The sequence below is a fragment of the Dromaius novaehollandiae genome, chromosome 23 (genome assembly GCF_036370855.1).
Source record: "Dromaius novaehollandiae isolate bDroNov1 chromosome 23, bDroNov1.hap1, whole genome shotgun sequence".
Lineage (NCBI taxonomy): Eukaryota > Metazoa > Chordata > Aves > Casuariiformes > Dromaiidae > Dromaius > Dromaius novaehollandiae.
In genome coordinates, this window is record NC_088120.1 from 9,957,782 (window position 1) to 9,984,726 (window position 26,945).

Consider the following 26,945-nt stretch of genomic DNA (forward strand, 5'->3'; position numbering starts at 1 on the left):
CAGGGGGGCCGGGCGGCAGCTGGGGCAGGCAGGCGCCTGTGCATGGATGTAACCGGGGAGCCCGGTGCAGAGCTGCGCGAGGACCCCCGTGCCGCACCGCCGGCCCCCTCCGCCCCCGCCGTCCTGCCCAGCACCGGGCGGGAGCCATTCCCGTGCGATGTCCCGAGCAAGGGCCCCTTTCCCCACCGCCACCCCCTCCCCGCGGCTCCTCGTCCTGCCTCTCCCCGGCGCCGCGGGACTGAAACCGGCCCCCTCGCCGCCACGACGGCCGGGCCGCGGTGCGGGGAGCTGGCTGCGTGCCGTGGCCGGTGGTGGCACGGGGACGGCTCGGTGCCGGCGCCGCACACGGCAGCGGCGCGGGGTCACGTTTCGGCGGCGGGCGGAAGGAGGGGGCGACGCCGGGATGTCGAAGCGGGAATCGGCCTCCTCGCTCCCGGCCGGGACGCGCGGCGGGTTCAAACTCCATCTCGGGCTGCAGGCGCACGTAAAACAGGAGGCGACACGTGAAAAACAGAGGCTTTATTCAAAAACAGGAACCCCCCGCGAGAGCGGAGCCGGCCCCCGGCCCGGCCGAGCCGCGGGAAGAGCCGCGGAGGCTCCGGCACGGCGCGCTGGGAGCAAAGCGCCTCGCGGGGGGCGACGCCGTCCCCCCGCCGCCCCCAGGGCGTCACCCCCGCGGGCAGAGCCGCCCCCGCCGTCACTCGAACTTGCCCTTGGCGGGGGCCGCCCGGCCGCGGACGCTGAGCAGCAGCAGCAGGCCGAGGCAGACGGCGGCGGGGACGCACGTGGCCACGGGCTCCTTCAGCGCCAGCAGCGTGTAGATGGCACCTGGGGCGAGGAGCAGAGCGGGGCCGCGTCCGCCAGGGACGTCCGCGTCCCCCGAGCCGGCGGACGGGGCCCCCCCGCCTCCCCGCTCCCCCGTCCCTCGCCCCGGGACGGAGGCGGCCCTGCCCCCGGGCCCCCCCAGCCCGGCGCCGCTCGCTCTCACCGATCATGACGGCGGTGAGCACGAAGTTGCTGAGCTCCTGCAGCAGCTGCGGCCCGACGGCCAGCAGCAGCCCCGCCACCACCTCCACCCAGCCGACGGCCTCCAGGTACCGCCCGGGCTCCGGCTTGTAGCCGAACTCCGCCAGCGGGAAGACATCGGCGAAGCGCCCGAACTGCGCCTGCTGCGGGGAGCCGGGCGCCGCGGTGAGGCCCGGGGGGGCCGAGAGCCCCCGGGGGGTCCGGGCGGCCCCCGAGGGGCCCGGCCGCGCTCGGCGCCGCTCACCATGTGCCGGTGCAGGTCGGCCGAGAGCCGGTCCGAGAGCTTCACGGCGCCCGCGAGCAGGAAGAAGAGGCCGAGCAGGACGCGCAGGGCGGCGAACACCGCCGCCATGGCCGCGCCGGGCGGGGACGGGGCCGGGACGGGGCCGGACGGGGCGGGACGGGACGGGCAGGGCGGGGCGGCGCGGCTCGGCTCGGATCAGCTCAGCTCGGCTCGGCTCGGCTCGGCTCGGCTGCTCCGCTCCGGCCCCCGGGGCTGCTGTAGACCCGCCCCAAGCCCCGGCCCCTCCCGTTTTGGCCGGTTCCTGCCCCGGGGCTGCTCCCCCCCGCGAGCGGCGGGCCAGGATCCCCCCCCCGGCCCCTTCCGCGGCGAGCCGAGCAGCGGCCCGAGGCTGGCGGCCGGGGCCTCGGGTGCACACGGCGTTTCGGGCCAGCGGAGCCGGCGCCGCGATGGGCCCAGCACCGCGATGGGCCGCGCAACCGGCCAGCAGCCGCGGCGGGCACCGAGGGGCGGGGGGCTGCAGGCGCCCCGGGCACGGCCGGGAGAGCGGCGCGGGGAAGAGGCAGCTCGCCGCCCCTCCGAGCGCCTGGGCAGGCAGCGAAGTGGTGAACGGCACCGCTCCCGCAGGGGTTTGCTGCCGGCAGCGGGAGCGAGGCCCCGGCGGAGCGGAGCAGAGCAGAGCAGAGGGCCCCCCGCCTCCCTCCCTCGTCAGGCCCTGCAAACGCAAGGCCGCGTCACGGCCTGCGCCAAGGCCTGCGCCAACGCTCGCCACGGGCCCGTCCCCGCGGGCGACGCGCGTAGAGGCTCCCCGGGAGAAACGCGGCCTCGGAGCCGTGCTGAGGGGCGGCCGCGGGGGGCCGGCGGCCTGCGCCTGCTCATCGGGAACGGGAATCAAAGGGAAATATTTTTTAACGCCGCTAAACCAGGAAAGAGCACAAACCCTTTCCCCACTACCAGGAAATACCGGCCATCCCGGCGGGCAGCACCGGGCCGGATCTGCACTAACCCGCGGATCCAGGCTCAGCGCCGCGGGGAGCCCGGGTCTGGGGAGCCTCGTGCCTGGAGTGCCCGGGCAGGCGCAGGTCGGCCCTGCCGCGCAGCCCGCTGCCTTTGCCGGGATGCAGCGGAGGCCGATACCCGTCCTCTCTTTATTTCTGGCTCTACCTCTTTCTCCAGGACTGTTTGGCACCAAAGGCTTGGGAAGAGCCTGGACAGAGCGCGGGCGACTCGGCCCCGGGTGTTTTCTCCTGCCCCCCTTTGCTGCTCGCGTTGTTTTTTGCAGAACTTCCCCCTGCTCTGAATCACAAGCTAATACATGAGAAATAGCAGGGAGAATTGAGCCCCGAGTGTCTGGGAAAGCCTCGTGGGGGAAGGAGACGAAAAAGACCAAACCGTTTCCAAATAACAGCTCCTGGCAGCTCCGTGCCCTCGTGCTCCCCGCGCGGGGCTGCGCCTGCCACGGGCCCGCCTCACTGCAGGACACTCGGCAGCTCTCCCGGGGCTGTCGTTAGGCGAGATGGGGCAGGGCAGCGTAATGAGACACCCGCCTGGGGAAGCCATCTTCCTCCAGCTCAGGAAGAATCAGCTCCTTCCCTTGATAACAAGCTGTCGCCTGCAGCCTTCGACGGGGAGAGCCAAGCCATGCCAACCTGCAAGCCAGGGCCCAGGGCTTTGGACCCACATCGTGGAAGAAGGGAGCAGGCCGTTTCCAAGGATTCTTCAGCAATCCTGCTGCACCATTTCCAGCGATGAACGCTCGAAGCTCTGCCACTCGCTCCAGTCCCCTCTGTGCTAGAGGGGGACGGAGAGGAAGAGGTATCTCGCAGTTCCTTGGTGCAATCCTTGCCCTGAAGGGAATTAGCTGTAGACAAAAATTCAGCTCCCTTCTGCACGTGAACTGCCCAGCCCCACCCGGGCTGCTGCTGGCTCTAGACTCGCAGCTTCTCCCTGGAGTCATTCATCCTTTGCCAGGTGTTAAATAAGAAAGTGTCCTCCCGGGTCCTGACCCAGAGGAGCCCTCCACGCGGGTGCGAGTCCCCGCCTTCGGGCTGTGCAACGCAGGCCAGGTGCCCGCGTCGAGGGACAGGGGCTTCTTGTAAGCTAGTTAATTCCCACCCTTTACAAGGTGTCCATAGCATGAAAAAATAGTCTCATTAAAATCTACCGAGGGGTTGTACTTGCTATTTTCCAGGCTTGGCTAATCTTAGAGCAATTAAAAAAGCTGCAGTCATGCTGCCCATCTGGCTGCAGCAAGCAGCTAGCGGCCTGCGGGAGCGAAGGCTGCGGAGAAAGTGGAACACGCACCTTGCTGGGTGCCCGTAGCATGGAGAAGGACTGCACTCTTCTTCCTCCCCACAGCTCTACCCCCTCTTTGGGCAGCTGCCTCCTCCCCCAGCTGCTTCCCAAGCCCCCCATCTCACCCCCAGGATCACTTGTGCCCCATCCATCCCCATTTCTCATCCTAGTACCATCTCACTCCCAGGACCAGCCAGGGAGCCGGTCCCGCTAATTGCTCTCCCGCTGCCCCAGGGTATTTTATTACACCACAGAGCTCCTTCCCTCCCACCTCGCTTCTCTGCAGCTCGCCCACACCATCCCTGAGTCCTGCCGCAATGCCCACAGGCGCCGGGAAGCCCCGTTTCCCCACGCGCCGGAGGCACGCGGCAGCGGTGCTTCCACGCATCCGGAGCGCTGCAGCTGTGCGTTAGCGGCATGAAACGGCAGAACTGCGGGAGCAGCTGAAGATGCAGATTGCGCAGAAAATTACAGCAGCCAAATGCATCCTTCGGGCTGGAATAGGGCTCCAAGCACCGCCTGTGCGATCTGTATCTGCTCTCAGCCTCTGATTTTTTATACAGGAGCTACTTAGAGTAATGAAACATTTGGTCGAACCAGGTAATCAGCTTTACCAGCCAGAAAACAGTAGCCTGCTGGCACAGTGCCCAGCCGTTAAAGAAAAAATGCCTTATGCTAGTCATCCATCAGATGATACAACTAATGGCCTACACTGAAGAAAAAATAGGTATTTTTGCAATTCCTCTTCCCCAAAATACATGTAATTCTAATACAGAAAGTGAAATGTGACTTGCTTATAAAAAGAGTTGTAGGAGGTTACATCCATCACTCTGAATGCTGGAATCACAATTAGATTTAAACAATTTCACATAGGAAGCAGTAGAAGCTGCAACAACAAAATTAAGACAAATTATTGGAAAGTAACAGAATTTGAGAAAAAGGTATGCAAGTCTGCATTAGCTGTGGAGACAATACACAAACTCACTTTCCTGCCACTATATGCCCCATTTTTACAGAACACCTTGCCCTCCCCCAGCAAGCAGTTAAGACATTTCCAGAGGAGAGCAGAAGACTCACCTTGATCCAAACACGTCCTGAAAGCATGGTTTCCAAGCGCTCTGCTGCTGCACACAGCTCCTCCCTGGCAGCTGGGGCAGCAAAGCACCACCGCCTGCACCTGGGAAGGGATTTGTAGGAGATTAAAGCATTCGATGAACAGACACCGGACTTTGTCCATCCGAGCTCAGGGTAGACGAGCTGCTCAGCCTCCAGGGCTGCTTCCGCGCTGCTGGGTACAACATTCTTCCACCATCAGTCATTTCTGTGGGTAACTGACCATGAGGCTCAATTTCTTTCCTGAAGCCTCCTCCTCCTTAGTTAAGGTCTCAGTTAACAGATAAATAATTCACTTGAACTCTATGCAATATTTACTCATGATGATTACAGCAGAACCTAACTGTCATTGAACTTGGGGGGGGGGGGGGTGTCAGCTTGTTGACAGCACATAATATACCACCTGTCCTGCAGTGTTCTACTGCAGCTGTAGAGTTACTCGGGAAACAAACATTTCCTTTTCGGAATCAGGACAGTAATGTAGTCAAATGAATGAGTGAACTTTTTTCTCTCAGACTATCCTGTACCTGATTGCTTGATTTCACAGAAAAAAAACCCCTAGCCATTAAGAGCTTTTAATGCAGCAAAACCCACCTCCTCTACTCTGAACTTCCCAGCCACTGTCAGAACAGCTATGCTCCCCTCTGCTACTTCTAACCAGACTAACACCAGCTTGCAACCCCCTTATCACTGCTCAGACTGTTCTTTAACCAGCCCCAAGAAGAGATGTTCATGATTGGCATGAGGCCACAGTTAACTTAAGCTCAACAAAAATTCTCTAACCAAATGCCCCACTCCTGTAATACATGGCGAATAAAGGTGAGCATCAAGGATTCTTGATCTACACACCTTGCTATAAAACCAGCTCTGAGACAGTACCAGAAGTTTAGGTACAGCAGCTCTAACCAATATTGTTGTTTTGTTCAGGGATAAAACAGAGGGAAGTAAACAGAACATTTAATACAAGCTCTAATATAGTCATGGCTGATATTTAAAGCACACATCAGTTCTGCTCCATCCCTGTACCAGTCCAAAGAACACCCTGAAGCGTCTGAAGTATTTCATGTGTTTTTGCCACATTAAATCAAATTTATTTTGGTCCCAATGGTCTGGCAACACCTTTCCTAGCCAAATGTTCATGGCTTCTCATGCTGCTGTAGGGGTATCTTGTTATAATGCAGCAGTACAAACAGAGCCTGCTGCTGGTATATTTTAACACACTAAGGAAAACTATTGTATATTTAAAATAGGATTATATTTAATAAATCACAGCATCAGCTATGTATGTGCATAGACTAGCTTTAATGGATTACACCTGTCCTCTTTAAGAATCTCTTCAGTTTTAGAATGATATGAGCCATGAAAACTTGTGCTGCAAGTGCTAAAGTTGTGCTTTCCTGGCTTCTAAACACAGCTCTAACCTTGGGATCTTAGGGCTAATTACAAGTGTCATTATTTGAGTAAACCATACTAAAAACGATGTTACTATTAATGTTACTAACAGTGTTACTATTCAGAATTCTAAGACCTGATATGTAAAACAGTGCTTGAAGCACTAAAAAACCACTGAAGATTGGGAAAGGAATGGGTAAAACACCTCCAGAAGAGCCTGGGGTAAAAAGAGTGCTTTAAGTGCAAGAATGATTTATAAAAAAACTAAGCTCGAGTCATTTAGTAAAAGCACCTAAGGCTGCAAACTGATCGGGAATAAATCTAGACTGAAAAGTGAAGCATTCTAACCACAAGAATGAGCCACTGGAGTAATTCCAGAAGAAATAAAATTACTTGCTTTTAAGAGAAACCTTGTTATATTTATTAGTTATGAGTGCTTACATATTTCATGTACTTGTCATAGCAGAGAACAGGATTCAATCACTCAAGCCCCTCTCACTCCAGTGCTCCAATCACATTCTGCATCCCCTTCTACAACTTCATTTATGGCAGTCTCTCAAATTCATTCAATATCATATGCTAAATTGCTGGGTTACTCACAGAATACACTCTAAAATAAAACAGAAGTCATTTATAAGAAAACTCAGTATTTTATTTTAAAAAAGGCTATTATGTTCCTTGCTCCTCTTCACTGCATTTGGACTCCATCTTCTTCTGCAAGTGCAAAGCACAAAGTTAGCAAGATCATTAAAAATGCCACCAGAAGTCTCACACAACATGACATGAAAAGGGTGTCAGCACATCACAAAGATCACGTACCTTGTCAAACATTCCCTAGCATTTTAAATTCTCATCACAGACTTAAGATTAAACAAATAGCATTCACATTTTCATCAACTTCATAAATTTTAAAGATCTGAAATTGCTTTCTATCTTAATACCCTAGAAACAAGGGGACTAGTTGGGAATTACACAAAATTCAATAGGAATTCACCAAGTGGGTCTTACTGACTTCATGTCCCACATGTTCAGTTGTGGTATATTTGAGCTGTTACTTGCCCATCACTCATGTATTTAATGTATTTTGCATGTTGCCCCTCATATGAGATTTTAAGCATTTAAAGTTCCCCTTTGTACTTAAATGTAAGTGGCAAGTTAGAGGTTAAGTTTCATTAATTCCAGTTCTGCAGGTTAGTTTATTTCCCTAAATCACTATCTGCTTGTGTTCCTGTTTACGTTAATTTATCTCCAAAGTTATTTTGAAATCTTAATATTTTAGAAAAACACTTTCAGAAAAAATATAAAATACTTCAGAAAAATAATTTTTACAACAATTTTTAGTTAGCTTATCATTTGAGAAGTATCTGGGACAGTCATCCCACTCCTATTCACACCTTCTTATGGTGTTTGAACTTAAAAAGCTTATATCTTGTTTAACCACCTATAATACTGAGGAGATAGGATTTATCTGATGTTGCAGGGCTGAGAGCCTCAAACTATGGCTATATCTTGCCTCTACAAAAGAAAAATTCCTAAGTTTTACATAAAATCAAGATTAATCCAGATAAGTTTTCAGGCAGGATCTACTTGATAAATCATTTAAGGTGATACACTGCTGTAAGAACTCAATAGCCAGCAACACTACATACTCACTTGTTCACTTGTTATCTTGGTCCCTCCACACATCACTGGACATCATGCTGGATGTGCTCATGCTCAGCTCCTGAACTACAGAAAGATTCAGAAGTTATGTCTATAGCAATTTGAATTCTTTTGTTCAAACACACACCTCAGAAGACTTTTTTGAACCACTGCTGGCATGGTATCAAGGCAAGATGGAACCCAAGTCTACAGCTTGGCAAGAAGAGTATTAAATTCTACCCTACAGATCTCATGTATTCACTAACAGAGATTTCTTAATATTCAGCAACTCAGTTACTCATAGACTGAACAAAGCCCTTTATTTCACCCATTCAGAACAAGAGAAAGATTAGAAGTTGTGCTTACCTCCCATGGATGAGCACACTGGTTTCATTCAGCTTCCATCTTCACCTAGAGGATAACAATTGAAGTTACTATAGTAATACACAGAAAATTCTGACCATTTCAAAACTAACTTAGAAGTAAGATTTTAAGATACATGGACTGATTAGTTATGAGGGGGAATTTACAAATTACTCCAAAATATTAGGTGAAAGAATAAGGGGCAGAAATAGGCTAGCCTAAACACTTGTAGAGAGGTGAAAGAATATGCAAGTAGTTGACTGAAGAATTGCACCTTGTCTGAGCACAAACCGTAAATCACCAGTCTGAGTACAATGAAGTTTGATTGCAGCCAGAGGTATACTATCCCTTATGTGAAGGTATGTAACAATTTTGTCAAGCTATTTCAGTTATTTTACCCTAGTTTGTCTCCTGTGGTAATGCCCTCTTCCTTCCCCTTCATGAATGAGTGGAATGTCCCCGATTCCTAGCAGCCCTCAAGTTCAATAGTCCTAGAAGTGCTTCAAAAGCCAAAGGAAGACACTAGAGATTGTCATTAACAGTCTACTGTTTTTACTCCAAGCAACAGATTCTGAAGACCCACCCTTTTACTATAGCTAAGTTGAGGGCAATCTGCAATGGTCAGCAACTAGGAATGTAAGTAATGCAATGTTCTTTGCACACCTTTAGTTGGGAGGCAAATCACACCATGGTCACAATATGATTTGGCCAGGCCAGAAAGGGAGCAGCTCAAGTTTAGTCTCAAACCCACCACTTGGGTTTTATCGTAGCCCTCAGGAGCAGGAAGTATAGTATGCACATTTTGTTTTCTATGCCATAGCAACAAACACCATGCATAAGGGATACTATATCTTTGTGCATCTTTTCAACACTCCGGATCATCCACTTGTAGCCACACTCCTCCCAACCCTCCCCAGTTAGCTCTTCAGTACTGGTGTTCAGAAGCAACATTTATAGAGATGGGGTATTCACAGACCACTGCGGGATTGCACAGCCAAGTCCTAACTTGTCAATCATTATCTAGCAGCAATGACAGAAGTGGGAGAAGGCCAATCCTCCCCTTTTTTTTTTTTTTCCTTTTCCAGTAAGCAGCTATTTAAGAACCCCACTAGCTGGTATGGAGAGAAAAATCTGAAGCTAATCAGCTGGTTCCAAACTTGCTAGTAGTGGAAGAAGCCAAGTCATGACCCAGAACAGCATACTTTTTATGCATCCTTTCCAACATGCTTAGCCTCATTTAACATAATGTAGCAAAACACTGGCCTTCCTGATCATGTCACTGCAGCTGGCAATGATTAACAGAGACATGCAACCCCATTACTGCTCAAGTCCTAAAACTACTCACAGGCCTCAGTGTTTAGCTATGGGGAAAACTGCAAGCAAATCAAGACTTTGTATGCTTAATGTTACAGTAAAGCCCCCATTCGCACTATGCTGTGCTCTCTCCTGACAGCACCAGTATCTGGATCTGAGGGCCTAACAGGTACGCATATGTATTCTGACACCACACTTCTGAGCTTCAGATGAACTTTTGAGAAAAAGTGTATTTCGCAGAGAGAAAACCAAGATGAAACACAATGCAAGCACTTAATGTCATTTCTTGTACCCACTTGTTACAGACTTAGAGCAGACATTGACTATTTGCTTTTAAGTCATCTACCACACCAAGTTTCATTACTGCAAACAATCAAAGCTAGTATGAAACCCATGGTTCAGTCACAAATTGCTTGCTCTAGGAATGTCAAAAACCTGTTAGTTCAAGTATGTAGAACAAGACAGATGTGCCAATAACCCCTCCACGACATTCTTGCAGGTAAAGTCACATATCCAGAGCACACTGGAAAAACTGGTTAGATCTGAGCACTGGTTTAAAGATAACTAATAATTCATTTTTGCTATATGACAGTATGCATACTGCCATCAGTTTTGTTACTGAATTCTATTCACAGGTAAGATTAAGCCATCACCAAAAAAACAAACTGACTTTGTGACAAATGGTGTCACTGCTGGACTAGCTAGAGTGCAGCTACACTCACTGTGGTGTAACCAAAGACCTGTTGTTATGATCTTGAGTCTAAGGTGCAGATGCTACTTCAGGTTTTCAAAGGAATATGAGAAGAAACCTATAGCAGGGGGCAAAGCTGTCCAGTAGATCATCTGCTTACAGTAAGAGTCACTCCTGGAAGATAATACAGAAGTATCCAAATATGACAATAACACCAGAAACAAGTATGCAAAGCAGAACTTTGCAGAACAAGTGGGAAAACACATTATACCACCTCTGAAATATATTCTTGAGCATCAGACAAGATCTAGATCAGGTGCTGAAGTAAGGGACCTTGAAATTCAGGTTCAAGAGCTAATAAAAAAAGAGCTGAGACCAGCATATTTGGAAGTCTGGAAAGGTAAGCATGTTAACCCTAAAATGCTACAATCAGTATTTCTAGTAATGAAGATTTTAGAATTACATCCTCCAAGACTGATGAAAAATTAAATTCAGCATTAATATTAACTACCAAGATGAGTACTAGAGACAGAAATATAGAATCTCCATATTGTCAATTAAGGCAGCTGAATGTATTATGACCGTCAATCAAGGATTAATTAAAACAACTGAAATGTCCAATAAGCTCTATGAAACTCTTCATGGGAATATTCCTTTAGGCCTTCATTTGTATGCCCTGAAAAATGCTCCAAATCAGTCTTAAAGCTGACTGTATTAGCAAGCTTTAAGTTACTATCACATTTAGTTCACACGAGGCTAGAACAGTGATTATCAATGCAGTTCCTGCTTAGCCAAGACTCTACAAAAGGATGCACTGCCGATGGGTCATTTTGTCACTACAGAAAGTTTAAACGGTCCTTTTCTAGGCACTAGTAGTACCTAAAAGTGAGTTAAGATCACACTCCCTCTTCCCCACAGAGCTCATCTAAGAATATCTTTGTTACATTGTAACTAAGAAAAATCCACACAAGCCGAGTCAATATGTACAAAGGAATCGGGTCTGAAAATACTTATCTAAGAATCACAGTAAGTTGCTTATTGATTCTGAACAAGACAAAGCTCAAAACCGAAAGCCACGCAGCTTTGATGTAAGCTTAGTATACAGGTATGAAGAGTGCTGCACTGTAATTCCACAGTCAGAAGTGTGATGTCAGAATACCCACAGTATAAGATTACATAGAAAGTCACCAAGTTATATTATATTGCTTGTTACCTACCTGTATGCAGTCGGCAATGAGAATCTTGGAGCAAGCAGGAATACTACATCCGGGTCCTAATGTCCATTGCCATTTGTGGTACTACGTTCCTCACAGTTATGAACTGCAGAAATGCTGGCTAAGTGCAGTTACGTAGCAGGCCACTAGTTTTAAGTGTAAATTGCAGTCTCAAAAACTCCAGCAAAAATTTGCTGCCACAGTAAATGGTTGCCAAGGAGAAGCCAAGAATTCTTTCTACCATAAAAATACCACAAAATCTCAAAGCAGTTTCAGTTTCTCATCAGCTGTATATATAATTAGGTAGTGTGATGTGTCTACACCAAAAGATAAGATTCTGTATTAATTTATGAGAAAGTGTGAAGATAAAGATACCAGTTGCTACATGCTGCAGAGTTTTTAGAGATAACTGTCAAAATGGGCTCAATTTTGTTAAAGCAAGCTAAATTGCAACAGCCAATGTCCTCCAAGTCCAGTACAAAAATGTTACGTGATCCAGACCATCCAAAAACAGGTCTGACCAACCAAGCACTTTTCTAAATAGTTTTAAAAATTCAATTATATAAATCTGATTTTATGAAAAGGTCCAAAGCCTCATAGGAACAGATCGAAGGAACATAACTATCTCACCTCCCCCATTTAACAACTTTACCAGATTTTAAAATTGGTATGTTTGCCAGCTTTTAAGACACCACCTTTAAAAGGTCTTGAAATCAAGTTGGCTAGTTAACAGTATACCTGTTTAATACATGCAACTCAAAGCAGAACTTGTTTTAGAAATTCTGCTTATGCAGCTACCAGGCTAGATTTAACCAAACTTTCAGATGTTTTGAAAACTGCCAAATCTTTCAGTAGATTTACTAATCACAGTTTTGCAACTTGTCCATTTTTAATACCTAGCAACAATAGCTTACGTACAAACAGGGGTACCAAAAGACAACCTCTGTAAGGTACAAGGACATCAGCATCCTTCACTCTTCAAAGTTACAGAACTACAAAAGAACATACTTTAGGATATGCACCAGCATCTCTTTAATAAAGAATGACATGTAATCTGAAAAATAAACTGAAAAAATTAATGTAATGTTTACGTTCAGAATTCCCCACCTCAGACACCTTCACCTTTTGTGGGTGTCCCATGAACACCCTCCAGATAATATACGCATTATTTAATCCTACTTAAATAAAGCAAATTGCAGCTGGACTGCTGATTTTTAAACTAAGTATCCAATACAAGGACTCCCCAATACTTGGTCTGCAGTTTAGGAACTGCCAGTTTGAAATTTCCTGAGTAGCAATTCATTGTGGTATCATGTTATCTACCCCCAAACTTTTCTGGGAAAATAGAAACATTCACCAAACCAGCTGAGTCACTATTTAGTGCACTTCATATTCAAAGTCAGCATTACCTGGTATCAACATTTCACAACATGCTAGTATTTTTACATTTAAGGAGTAACAGCACTTACAGTGAGTACTTCAAGAGGGATCATCTGCACTCTAAGATATTGCAAACTGACACTAACGTTTTAACCACAGAGAAAATTTAACATAGAATTTAGAATTAGCCAATACTCAACACAAGGAATGGAAAGTTCTTCAGAAGATTAAAAGCTATTCACAGAATGCTCAGCAGCTGGGGAATTGTGTGAAGGTACAGCCACACTAAGTTTACCTACTTCGTGCCAAGCAGGTTGAGGTATCCTGCATTAACACCAAGGCATTTTACACTGGGAAGTCATGTTCCCAGCTTATTTGGTACAATGCAATAAAAAGCAAAGTAACTACCTTATAGCAATGAGTCCAGAACACTTTGAAATTCTTCTGGGACTTAATGAAATTGACAGCAAGCTAACAAATTCATCCAATCTTCTACAAAAGAGCCTTAAAGGGAGTTTATTTGCACTGTGTAGTATTAACTATTAAACTCCAGATTTAAATACTACTTTTGATGCATTTTCTGCAGACATCAATAATAAAGTAGTGATAATCATCGTGCAAGAATGCTAATTTCTGTATTTGCATACAGCTTTTAGAATTTACCCACAAGCTACAAAGTTTAAGACCAGTTTCTACAGCCCCCTTAATAATACAATAATTGAATTCTGAACTATGCAAATTAGTCCACTCAATTAGCATGAGGACATAAGCAAGTTAAGAGTATAAAATTAACAGATTCTCCTCTATTCGCTTAAGTAACACTTCTGGTCTTTTTGCCAAGCGATTTCAGGTAGGTATACAATACTGAACAAGGCCAGATCCTGTAATCTCAGGCAGCTTAACAGCAGATAAATATCACATTAGCAATCCTTTAATTAGGAAGTCAGTCAATACAAGGCATTCTATGGATTTACTTTAAAATAACCATTTCTAGTCTTCTGCTTAAAGTCTTTAGAAGACTTCAAGCAGTAAATGCCAAGGTGGTAAGTGCTACCATCCCACCACCCATTATCCATGGCTAAAATCTGAAATTCATTACAGGACTGTATCATCACTTGCAGCATAGCTTTCATTACTGCATCTTAAAGCACTTGCAAGATTTCCATTTGCTTCCTTATTGCAGCACAATTAATGCTCAAAAATCTGTACCTACTGGAAAATTAGGCTACTATTTGACCCCATCTTAAACGAGAGGCAGAGGATTAGGGGAGAAGATCTTGCTCTTCGCTACTTTTCCACACCCTGGTCTAATTTGACCTCAATCGCAAGACTCATTTGGTTTACTGCTGAAGGTGTGGTATTTAGCCTCATATTTTTAACCATGAATGGCAAGAAGAATTACTACATTTAGTTTTCTATTTATTTGAAGCACAGTAAAAAAAAGTTGGTACACTTTGGGAATTCAGTGGCACAAGGTACACTGCCATCAAGTTAGGGACGTTATACATCAAAAAAACAGCTAAATTTGTTTTGAAACACTGCATTACATAATTAAATTGTACTCGCCCAAACAGACCACTTACAAATATTAGGTCAGTAAGTTTCTAACATCCATAAAAACGTAGCTTTCTTACTAAAATGCAAGAATTAAAAAGTTGGTGTCTAAACAAGACAGACAAAAACAAACTGGAATGAAACTACAGGTCACATCTAAAATCGGGGCTTTTTGTTTGGGCCTTCATATTCTTCTCTCCCTCTACCATATCCTGTTGGCGTTCCAGGCCCCATTCCTCTAGGACCCTGGCCACCCACAGGCCCCGCACCTCCCTGCCCAAAGCGTTCAGGACGCTATTGGAACAGAATTAACAGTTCATTATATGTAGTTGATGTCCATGTGTGTTAAGTATATATTTTTAGAAGGTTCCGTAGTCAAGGTTCGTCGATACAATCACCATTGAGCCGATCCACAGGTACCGGGAACATAGAAAGGAAAAAAGGGTAATTTAAAAATTAGTTTATTGTAATACATGCCTTGAGGTATGTTCCCACTTGATGCATTCTCATACATCTGTTACAAAGAACAGATCCTCCCTGCAGTGCTAGAAATGTAAGCATTAGTGCAGATGTGAATTAACAACTTTTCACATTGATCTCTAGCAATTTTCAACCAAGTTAATGCAAATCGCTTGCAAACTTCTCACCTTTAGTGCAGTAAAAGTTTAGCTTACATCACTGTCGCTTCCCAGTAAGCCTAGCCAGAGACAGTAAGTTCAGTTCACTGAAGCATGAGCTGACATTCATAAAATGTCATTGTAAACAGAATGCCTACTCACCAGTTAATGGCATGTGCTGCAATAGAGACCATGTGCTTTTCAAGATGGGGTTAAGACTACGGTCTGCTGACTAAACTGCAGAGGCCTTAAGTAGTAATCAAAAATGTGATAGTGAGCACTACTGGATTACAAGAAGAAAAAATGTGAAAAGCTAATGACCAGTGATTTACCTAAGCAACGCAACAATTGCTGGATCAAAAGACTTGCATTTATTAAGTCCCACGTACTTCAGAACTGCTGCTGCATCGTATGCAAAACGTGTTCAAAGAACTGCGTTTTATTCAGTGTTTCAAGGTAGAACTATGCACAAAGGCTTGTGTGCATCCAGTAAATATCTCCCTTCCCACCCCACCTTCATCACAAGCTCTTGGAAAATTCACTAGAACTTTACAGTGTTGAAAGGCTTCATATACTGAGATGTAAAAGCCAGATTACCCTGCAATAAAGCAGAGACTCCAGATATCTTTACTAGTACCTCTATAGTTGCATGTACTTCATTCAGTTACTGTATCAGTAGATGTGATCAGCGTTTGATCTACAGAACTGACAAATCAGAAAGTCAAAGATAGCTTTAAACTTTCATTTCAAGTAAGTTTTCCACTACCGAGTAACAGAACAATGGTAAGTAGGTTCAGTTTGTTACAAAAGGTATCTGCAACTGTAGTAATTCACACCTCTGAGTTCTTGGCTTCTGAAAGTTAATTTCAATCCTTCCAAGAAAGGAATTTCAGAAATAGTACTTAGTTTCATGACAGCTTATGTCTGCCTGCACTTCTTTTTAAAGATATTAGCTCAGTAACTGGGACAGTACTGTGTAGCAGAGATCCCTGTCCTAAGAAACTCAAGACAGTTAAACCATCTGTCACACATTTTGACCATATCACGTTTTCAGGTATTACACAAGTTCAGCATGCACCTGTACCATGAATTTCAGAAGGAGAAAAAACGTACACAGCATTCACCACAGACTGCCTAACTGTTCACTGAAAATTTATGAACTGCTTAAATATATCATCAGTAGATTATAGATACATTAAGGCCACCGGCACTGTCTACTGAATCACTGATGCTCTGCAAAGTTATGATTCCAAAGATCTGGTTCCCATAAAAGCAGAAGATACTTGACAAGCTACTATGGTAGCTCACCAATTAAGCCAGAGGCCTAAACCCACCCAAAAATCATTTACTTCAGCTTGTGCCACAGAGAGTACACCCTTTATAAGGAGGGTGGAAGCACACTAGTATCACGACCTGAACCAACAGATTTCCATCCTACCCATTAAGCATTTCTTTAATCTATCAGTATTGCTTCAGTGTGATAACACCAAGCAGGCTCAAAGCCCTTTCACACATATAGTGTGCCAAAAATGTACTGTTTGGAAACATACCTCTAAACACGAGATATGCAGTACTTTAAGAAACTCTACCTGTAGTCATGCCCAACAAGGAGGAAACAACAAGTAAGAACAGGCTATCATTCCTGTATAAGATAGGAACCACAAAATGGCTGCAGTCAAGGAACACTGGAACATACTAAAGCTAAAAAAACTGCATTTCTGCTCTTCTATGGCAAACATCAGCATACAGAATAAATGATATGCTGTTTACCATGATTACTTAAGTTAATCTGCTGCTTAGACATGAGTACAGATTTTGAATTAACAGCATATCCACACCAACATGCATCAATTCTAACTAGGCTTGGAAGGGGAAAAATAAATGTAATGTTATACTCTGGAAAGGAGAACAAAGGTCTCACCTGGTCATAAATATAGAATGCCAAATTACTTAAGAACTACTACATAATTATGTATTTTAACTCTGCAATTTGTAGTTCTCTAACCATATCAGAAAATAGGCAATTTTTAAAAGAAAACTGTATTCTGAAACATCAATTTATGAAAAATCCTTCCAAGCCTAACGGTGATGCAGAAATTCCAAACTCCAATAAAATCAGTTAACTGCAAATATGCTTAACAGCACATTTGAATTTGCTTACGAACAACTTCCGACTATGTAAGCTACCATAATGGTTAAAAACTAAACTAATACTACATGTCGCCAAACTAGTCCTCCACGTTAAATACCTGACAAGAAAGTCAGCAGTTAGAAAAGAAGTTTACACAACCATCCAAATACCAGTAAAGAAACTCAATTTCCAACTGCAACATTTTCCTTGTGCTAAACTAAAGCCACCACAGGATACGTTACCATGTCACTTCCCATCATAGAACCACTCATGGCTGCTTGGCCAACTCCTGGATTAGCTTCATAACCTATGCCGCCACCACCTCCGAGAGGTGGAAATTTCTGGGCTGCAGAAGCATAAGGATCTAAGAAAGAAAAATATATAATCATATTCTGACAATTTCTAAGTTAACCACATAAAGTTATTATCAAAAAATTCTTTACCTCCCATGTTCATTGTGGTGGCACCACCCATTCTCATGTCTCTCTCTCTCTGCGTAGAAGAAAGAACTTTTAGCATAGAGAATCAATTAATGAAATCCATACCTTTCAGGAGATAAAGCAACTATACAGCCAATTATCGTTTCATCTACACACACAGAGAAATCCCATCACCTAACTGAAGGGAAGCAAAATGCATTAAACCTTTAAAACACATCCAAAAAATTCTGGAAATCCCTGAACACGGTAATATATCCAGGAAACATCATAATTTCACTTACTGGATCCATGTAACCCATTCTACTATAATTCTCTTCCCTCTGTCTTCTCATTTGTTCTTCCATTTCTCGCTGACGTATCATCATTTCCTCTTCCCGTCTGCGGCGCTCTTCCTCCTGCCTGATCATTCCAAGATAGGCTGTTAAAACTCAGGAGTAACACATTCAACATCTAATGAACATCACTTACACGACAAGAAACCACTTAGTATGCACTGGGGGTTCTACAAGTTACTGAATCATTACACTTCAGAGGAAAGAAAAGTGCTCAAATACTCAAAGAAAAACCTCCACTGCAGTTCAATTTCACATAAACAAACCAAAGCAGCAATGCTGTTTGAAAAAAGTCACTTGAAGACATACACAAATGCACAAAAAACATGGGAAAAAACCAACCTCAGCTGAATTTCCTTGCGCTTCTGCATTTCCTGATTATGAAGTTCTTCCATACGTCTCAATTCTTCCTGACGCCTCATAAGGTCTACAAAAATTAAATGTCAAAAGTTGTTTCACAAATTCATCTCTCAGATTAAGCTCATACTTGAAATGGATCCACTTCATCTACATTATGACAAGCACCAACTTTCAGCATGTCACTACTTTTCTAAGTAACAATACTCCACTCAAAACACAACTGAAAAATTAACCTTACAAGGTGTTTGCTTTCAAGACCAAAATTCTCAATTTCTATTTAGCAGAACGTAGCAAGAAGTTATTCACAAAGCCATCTGAAATGCATTTAAGCTAATGGGGTAAAGTTTCAGAACCAATTACCTTGACGCAAAAGGTTTGCCTGATGTTCATGATAAGCATCTTCCATCTCACTTTCAAGTTTGTCCTTAGCATCTTTCATGTTTTTTGCCACTTGCTCTCTCTGCTGTTTTTCCATTTCATCTAAAGATTTCCACCTCTGGGAATATTCAAATTCAAAACTGCCAGGCTGAGCAAAACGGGGAGGAGTCTCTCTTTCCCTGTAGAAAAGATGATGTTCATTCAAGCTGCATAAGCCTGGAAACTGAAGGTCAATTTAAGATCACAAGCAGAACAGGAAAAATTACATCAAAGGAACTCAGAAAATATTCCTCCACAACCATGTGATATAAAACTTGCTGTGACAGAATAGTGAGAAAAGTACATTGCATGGATTCGAACATTTAATACAAATTCTTTCAAGGACTACAAAAAGCAAATAAGGAGACTTCTGCACAATTGCTTCCCTACCAAATCTGTTCAGCTTCTGGTTTCACTGCTTGTTTACCTTGTTTCTCTAACGTCTTAAATTCTAAATACTCTGCTATTAGCAACTACCAGAGGCAAAACACTGATAGACAGACATGGTCAGAGTAGGTACAGCTATTCGGGAGGGACAGATTTTTCAATGCTGACTTACCCAAAGCACAGCATTAAAAGGCTATTAACAATGTTTACTTTAATCCAGATAGCCTTAAAAAGCCTGAAGGCTGACAAGCTTGTTCTGCCACATAAAGAAACTGGAAGCTAAGAATCAGTACCTGATGGAACAAAACTAGAAGGATCTGAAAACTTTCTATACACTAGCTTTTAGAATTGTTTTAAAACAAAAAAAATACACTAAATATTTTTAAAGACACTATCTCAAAACAGTTTATATTTTTGATCACAGCATAAATTTCAAACATTTCCTTATATAAACAAGACTCAAGGATCTCCCCCCTCCACTCCCTTTTACAATGTGAAATATACAACATTTCTAGGACAAGCAACAGGCTCAATGTACAGCGCTTAGCATAATGCTAGCACTTGAGACTCCTGTAGACCCAAACCTACCACTCCATTTTCATATCCACTGATCAGTCTCATAAGCCAAATTCAGACTTTTTAGTTTTCAGTCATGTTACCACTTAATATTGTGTTTTATTTTTCCTTTCATACTCTTAGTACTAGTTCTTAAAGTCCTTACGGAAGCATCAACTTGGTATGTGCCTCATCTTTAAATGAGGCAACAATTCTCAGTATTACATGAGCAATGAGTTGGAAGTCTGATTCTCCAGAGCTGCACAAGCAGGTTTCTACATTTCCCAACAGAGAAATACTGTTACTGTGCTGGGTGTTTATGCTTTACTCTGTTATTCTTTGTGATACAATGTAGAAATTGTTTAAGTAATGCTGAGTGAATATACTAATCAAAAGTAACATTTCATAATTGATGGTAGCAACTGTAAGAATGTTACCTTACCGTTAAAGAAATGGCTATTACCAAAATCGAGAATTGAGAAGTACTACACTCAAAATTCATAGCTTGTTTCTAAAAAATTACTCTATTTCTTTCAGGCAGAGAAAATAAACTAGCATGCATCTGTCATCTATTACTATTACTCTACACCAAGGGATAGTGCCTACTTTTGATACATCGGATTCTTCTGGGCAAGCTTTTCTGGAAGACCATCTTCATCATCCAGTTGCTCCAGCGGTTCCACAATAACTGGCCTGGGAGTGCTGAACAAAAAAAATATTCATTTTATTTTTCCATTGAAATCTCCATTCTGAAAAATGGTAGGGAAATAAGAATTTCACTCAGTTTAAGATTTGTATGCTACTCACAGAATCCTGAAAAAGCAAAACACTTACGTTGTCAACAAAAACACTCCTTCAGTACACCGTTCAAATGCCTTTCTTGCAGCTGGCTTTGATGCAAATTCAACAATGCCTTTTCCTGTTGATCGGCCTCGATCATCCACAATCACAACAGCTCTTTCCACTGGACCAAACTGGGAAAAAGCTTCCTCCAATAACTCGTTGGACACATAGGGTGAAAGATTACGCACTGAAAGAGCAGCAGCATGTGTGGCAAATCGAACACGAAGCTGTCGACCCCTCATGGGGGTATCATCCAGTTCTGCCTTTGCAATTTCTGCAAGAGCTCTGGATTCCTAAGGAAAGTTTAAGATCCAGTTTTAGAATGATGTTATAATTCACTATTTTGTGAGAATTAAACGAACGTACGGTATGAAAGCCTACCAATTTAATGAATCCAAATCCTTTCCCCTTGTTGATAAAAACCTCTCCTGGCTCCCCATATTTGGCAAACAGTCTTTTGAAGTCTTCATCTGTGATATCGGCAGGCAAATTCCCAACAAACAAACGGCAACGCTGAGTATAGGTCTTCTCCCCGGGCCGCCTCAGGAGAGACAGGTTTGCTTTAAAGCCCTAGGAGGAAGCAGAGCAGCTCAAGCACTCCCTGCGGGCGCAGCCCTGCCGCTCACCGCAGCGCGAAGCTGCGGGCTTCTCCCGCGAAGATAAGCCCCACGCACTCCCATCGGCGCCGCGAGCGAATACAAACCCCTGCTGCCAGACCCCGCAGGCCGCGCTCGGGAGCTGCCTGGGCACCTAGGGAACATGCACATTATGTTTACCCGTCCCCAGCGGCCGCCTGCGGCCGGCGCCGCCAGTGCTCGCCGCCGCCTCCCGGGCCGGCCCGGCCGCGCTCGGCTCGCCCTCTGCCGGGCCTCCCGCGGGCCCCGCCGCCCCCGCCCCGCGCGCTCCTCCCCTCAAGATGGCGGCGGGAGCGCGCGGGACCGCCGAGCCCGGCCGCAGCCGCCGCCATCTTGTCGCTCGGGGAGGGGGAAGGGGGGAGGCGCCGTGACTCACCTCGTCCGAGAGCTTCTCGCCGCCGCCGCCCGGGCCCTGCTGCGAGGAGAGGCTCTGCTGTCCCTGGTGCTGCTGCCCGCGGCCGCGCGGCTCCCCGCCCGGCCCGCCGCGGTGCCCCGGCCCGCCCTTGTGCGGCCCGCCCGGCCCCTGCGGAGGGCCGCCCGGTCCCTTGGGCCCGCCGCCGGGCGACTGTCCTTGTCCTTTCTTGGGGCCGCCGGCGGGGGTGGGGCTGGGGCTCGGCTTCGGCTGCGATTGCTGCTGCCCTCCCGGGCCGGAGGGCGTCGAGGGGGGCGCGGACACCTGGGCCTGTTGCTGCGGCGGCTGCCCCGCGGGCAGCGCGGACGGCGGAGGCGCCCCCGGGCCGGCCTGGCTGCCGGCAGGCCCCGCCGTGGTGGCAGCGGCCGAAGAGGACGAGGAAGGCGGCGCGGAGGTCGAGGCGGGCGGCTTCGGAGGCTCGGGTTTGGGGCCTCCGCCCGGCGGGCCGCCCGGGCCCTGCGGGCCGCCCCCCATGGGGCCGCGGTTCTGGCCCATACCCATGCCGGGCGGCGGAGAGCGGAAATCGTGGTTCGGGCCGCCGCGGCCGCCGCCGCCTCCTCGCCGGTGGAAGCCGCCTCCCCCGCCGCCACGGCTACGGAACCGATCCCGCGACATGGTGGAGGAAGGAGGAGAAGAAGTGGTGCTCCGGCGGCGACTGCTTCTCCTCGGAGCCCTCTGCTCAAAATGGCGGCTAGCTGAACGGCCTCGCCGCCGCCTTTGTCCGCCCCTTATATAGCTTCCCCGCCCCCGGAAACCACCCACTCCGCCCCGCTAGCCAACCACCGGCCGTAACGCCAGAGACCGATAGCCAGAGTGACCAATAGCGAGCCTCCATTCCGCGGATTCTTTGATCCCATTGGTAAGGAACTTGCCCTCTATTGATTGGCTCATTTGACGGCGGACGTTTGGACGGAACGATCCGTTAACCTCCCGCATGCCGATTGGGCAATTTGATCGGCGGGAGGCGAGGTCACGAAGGCAGGCTGGTTTGCGATTGGCTGACCGAGGAGTCACTCGAGCGCCGGCGCCGCGCGGGCCGCAGGCCTAAGGCTCCTCCGCGCCCCGCTGCCCCCGGGGCTGCGGCGGCTCCGGCCGGCCTGCTGGGCAGCTCCGCGATCACCCGCCGCAGGCGGAGCGGAGCCTCTGGGCCGTACAGCGCCCCGGACAGCAGCCAAACGCTTTAGCCGGGGGGAAGGGAGAGAAAGGAAAAGGGGCTGGGTTTTAATATATTTCCACATGAATATATTTGCCTACTTTTAACACTGTCGGTAGCTTTAATTTCTGCTTTGAAAGCACGCTTGGTATGAAGAATTATGCTTTGATTTATCTGATCATTAATGGAGAGTGGAAACACAACTCCAGTGTGGGAGGTTTAAGTTACTACTGTTTTACCCTATTTTGCTGGAAATGCCTAACAGGGAAGTAGCATAAATGAATATTTTCCTTTAGAAAACTATTGCTGTTTACCCAGCTTCTTGTAAAAGCAGGATACAGCTCTGTGCTGTATCACCTTTGCTGGTAATAAAAAATAATAAAGCAGATGTGCATTCTCCAAAAGTTAAAAAAGGTGTTCACAGTGGAAAGATAAGCTGTAAAAATACATTGCAGTTATGGTCACAATATTCCACAGTCTGACACGGAAAACAGGCCAGAAGTACCTTCCATCTATTCAATGTCACTGGTGCTGCACTGGAGCCTCATCTAGCCCTGTTCTAATGTTAGGACAACATGACGTTTTCAAGGCTTTCACTTCATAGGGTTTCAATCCATGAAGGCTCCTAAGCTCCTGTTGCTGCTTCACATTCCGTTTCAGGTTTGAAGAACCAAAACCTTACAAGAAACCCAAGTGAAAGCCACATCTTTTTCTTGATTCACACAAAAACCATAATTGTTGCATTTTTATTAACATGACGTTATAAATCATAAATACTTGTGAAACCCTGGGCAGTCAAAGGTGGACTTCACCGCTTAACATACGGACGTTCCCTGTGGCTTTAAATTTGTAAGATAAAAATCTGATACAGATTGATCTTTTCCCCAAATCAGTATTATACTGGGCATAAGACTTCAACCAATTCAACTGCAGCCGGATGAATGCCCCAAGGTTTGTTTTAAAATGGATTCTCTCCCGAGATGTCAGCCCCTCACTACGAGCAGTAAACGTTCCCACCACGAGGTGTCTCAGAGGTTATAGCACTGGAAGAAGAAATTTGGGACTAACAAAACACAAAAAAATGGCATTTCCTCATTGTCACACCTGGCTATTTCTGTTCAGTAAACAAGGAATATTCAGCGTAAAAGTTTTTTCTGCCTCTGTTGTATCCTAGGCGTAAGTGAACTGTATTTTAGGAAGTTATAAATTTTTACCATTCTTTGAAAAAAATGAGTTATGGTGAAACAACTGTGAGAACATCCACCTCAAAACAGAAGAATAAAGAAGAGGCAATTCTTGGTCCCATCTCGCAGTGGCAAGCTGGTACGGTCACTGAAGGTATCAACAAATGCAACACCCATGGGATAACAAGAGGAGACGATCTCAACAGCAGGTATCCCAGCTACAGGCAAACTGAACCGGCACAAAGAGTGCACCACTGACAGCGTTCACCACACTTGGTCTAGTAAAGAACAGACTGACAGATTAGGAGGGCTATGAACATTAAAAGTACATATTTTAGAAAATGAAGGATACTGATGAGAAACTTACAGAAGAAGTTCTTAAACTAATTCTTGTGGAGGAAGAAGTGCTAAAGAACAAGTATTTGTAGTAACGCTAATTTGGATGCTAAAATTTGATAATCCTCACCCTTCTGGCATGCCCACTGCCAAGTAGATCAGAAAAACCCTGGCAGATTAAAAGACACTGATTTTCTCTCTTGCCATCTCCAGATCTGCATGCACATGGCATAGGCTTTGATCCACCAGATGCACATGTTCCAAGTTTCATGTCTTTTAAACACTGGAGCCTCAATCCCCCTCACAAGTGACACAATTTCTTTCTAGTCTCAAATTATTTCATAGCATAATTCTGCTCCCGGACCTATTTAAATCTGGACAACTCACTTGAAGTCCACAAACTAGCCAGGATATGATTAAATGTCTTTGTAACACCATAAATGCATTATAAGTATTTATCCTGGGCTTGAAATCAGACACATCGATGTAGCTATGAGGACCTGAAACAGAAATGACCTCTGCTAACAGTCACCTGATTCTGTAAATATTCACACTAGGCAGCTTGCTGTTATAATACAAAAACAAACACAGAGGAAAAAAACTTGAGATGTTCTCTACAGTATGTCCCACTGTAAATAAACTTTGTGCCTGAGACTGGAAACTCTTCAGGACATCTGTGATGCATTTGAAGCTGCTCTGTAGTATTTCTCCATACTTCCTACATTGATTTGGTTATAAGGATGCTTACTGCATGTATTTGTTAGCTTAGTTTAATAGAGACTTTTGGGAAAAACAAGCAAGCAAGCGAGAGAACTCAAGATCCTTCCCTCCCCCAAAATGCTAATAGCAACTTTAAAGAGAATGCCAGTGTTACTACTTTGAAGATTTTTCCTACTATACAACCAATCTACAAAAGTGAATTGAATCAGTGTAAGAAGTGGTCCATGACTAAAGAAATAAAAAGACCTGTAGCACGCTTCAGAAGGAATACTCAAAAGCGTGAATCAGGCTGACACCGAGGTGTCTGAAGTTATGCATGTCTCAGTTACCATCAAGGCAGTGATAATCTTCAGGTATATGTTAGATTCATTTTCCCTAAACTCTTTCCTCTTCCTATAAACACAAACAAAATATTGATAAGAAGAAATCTGTTTTATCTCTGTATTATTAGTTGCAGATTTCAGGAGGAAAAAGCCACATGTGTCCAACCAACTAAGTAAGAATAATTACCCCTTGAGGTTCTGTAAGTGTCCCATCTACAAACAGTAAAATTGTATGAATCACAGTAACATATACCACAGCTAAAAAAACAATTGAATCTTGCAAGGAGATGCTGTGTCTGCATTCCCTGGACATCCCCCAGGCATTTTTTATCTAGAAAGGAACAGTTTAATGGCACAAATTCAAGTAGTACCACAGCAACTCCAGATGTTCAGCAATTAAAAAAAATCAGGAAGCAAAACAGAGGAGTGGACAGAAAGATCCGAGCAGTGAAGAACCAGAAGGTGCAGCCTAGCACCTTCACCCCGCTGCAGGCTCTGCTAGTCAAGACTATGGGGTACTCTGATAAACCTGTCTGGAACAGCAGGCATTTCTGCAGAACAGTGCCATTATACTGGGGCTCAACATAGTTTCATGGATAACAGCGTCACCTTTTAAAGAATGAAGGAGGAAGTAAAATGCCTACAGCAACATCTGGTGCATAAAGCCGAGAGACAGGATGAAAGGAGTGTCTAATGGCTGCTGCATTGGCCATTCAGCGTGCACAGCAGAGCTCTTAGCAACTTTCCTGTGTCACTTGATGACGGGAGTTCTCCTCTCTCTCCTTCCTCCACTGTTTCACTCCCTGCCGGAGCACGGATTAAATCTGCTCTCCAAGTGGTTTTTCCTGTACACCATGACAAATATGCCTGTAGGCCATTTTTTAACCCAGATGAGTGAAAGTAATGCAGGGCCAGATAAGAGATTACAGTGATAGTAAAGCAAATACAAAGACTGCAGGGAGGGAGGGGTTGATTGTCTTTGCACAGTAACATCATTGATTTCAGTGGATATAATCTTGACTTCTACTGGAATAAAGGAGATCAGAATTAGGCTCAAGAGTCTACAAAAAAAGGCAATATAAGTTCACAGTGCTGCGAGAGACTGTATTTTCTCAACCAGGAATGGATGGATAAAGTTAAGGATTTTCCACTCCTAATTTCTCCAAACTAAATGAAGTTTCTGAAACTTCTTCAGTAGCAGAAATTTTGAGCCTTCTATCAAAATCCAAACTAGCATCAAAGTCACTTAAGAGAAAACATAGTTCTTCTGTGAAAGAAATGTTCAGTACACCAGTGGGAAATATAACAGGAAACTTACTCTGTCATGATCATGTCCCTGCCTTTCCCTTCCCCTTTCCCTTCCATTCTCCTCCCTCCCCTTCCCATCCTGGGCAGTGTGGCTGGTATGGGAGGCCACAGGGGGAAGCTCTAACCAGTTTACGGTTACTTTGCATTGCTTAGCAGATCTAAGGATGGACACTTCTACGCATAACTTCACTCCTCATTGACACTGCTACCGGCTCCAGTGTTTGTAAGGGAAGGTTTGGTCTGTGAGCCTGGATGGGTCAGATAAGCATTGGGCCTGGAAAGACAATCAGTGGACTTGTTGAAACCAAGAAGGAAACATTATACATCGCTATTATAGCCTGAGATAGCAAGTACAGCTACTTATCATTTGTACTCACGCAGCTCCAACTGCCATTGTATCTGACTATCTCATTACATTTAACACGTTTAACTCCATACCCCAGCTAAGAAACAGAGAGCTCCAAGACAGGGAAGTCCTGTGACTCGTTCCAGGTCACACGAAGAGTCTATAGCATGGCAAGGAAAGGAACCTGGTTTAAGAGCTGGGTGAGCACTGGAACAACTGGGC

General features: G+C 45.7%; 2 protein-coding genes across 6 annotated transcripts; both read right to left on the bottom strand.

Annotated features, from left to right (window-relative positions):
- Positions 1–440: 440 nt before the first annotated feature.
- On the bottom strand, positions 441–4,838 carry TMEM35B (transmembrane protein 35B). 4 transcript variants are annotated; one of them, XM_064525218.1, is made up of 5 exons: positions 4,640–4,838; positions 2,917–3,128; positions 1,271–2,768; positions 989–1,166; positions 441–828 (listed from the first exon to the last, which is right to left on the bottom strand). In XM_064525218.1, the coding sequence occupies exons 1-5, from the start codon at positions 4,797–4,799 to the stop codon at positions 456–458; spliced, it is 2,421 nt and encodes an 806-aa protein (XP_064381288.1). In that variant the 5' UTR covers positions 4,800–4,838; the 3' UTR covers positions 441–455. The 4 variants fall into 4 exon arrangements, with proteins under 4 accessions (XP_064381288.1, XP_064381287.1, XP_025960431.2 ...); XM_064525217.1 differs by having other exon boundaries at positions 989–1,169; positions 4,640–4,827; XM_026104646.2 differs by lacking the exons at positions 2,917–3,128; positions 4,640–4,838 and having other exon boundaries at positions 505–828; positions 1,271–1,427.
- Positions 4,839–6,697: 1,859 nt separating this feature from the next.
- On the bottom strand, positions 6,698–22,081 carry SFPQ (splicing factor proline and glutamine rich). Of its 2 annotated transcripts, XM_026104652.2 has the most exons (12): positions 21,318–22,081; positions 20,688–20,876; positions 20,298–20,599; positions 20,070–20,165; positions 18,465–18,661; positions 18,087–18,171; positions 17,694–17,811; positions 17,416–17,464; positions 17,215–17,336; positions 8,075–8,119; positions 7,721–7,795; positions 6,698–6,781 (listed from the first exon to the last, which is right to left on the bottom strand). In XM_026104652.2, exons 1-10 carry the CDS (start codon positions 21,966–21,968, stop codon positions 8,099–8,101), a joined length of 1,830 nt encoding a protein of 609 aa, XP_025960437.1. In that variant the 5' UTR covers positions 21,969–22,081; the 3' UTR covers positions 6,698–6,781; positions 7,721–7,795; positions 8,075–8,098. The 2 variants fall into 2 exon arrangements, with proteins under 2 accessions (XP_025960437.1, XP_025960435.1); XM_026104650.2 differs by lacking the exons at positions 6,698–6,781; positions 7,721–7,795; positions 8,075–8,119 and adding an exon at positions 14,073–14,518.
- Positions 22,082–26,945: the final 4,864 nt, after the last annotated feature.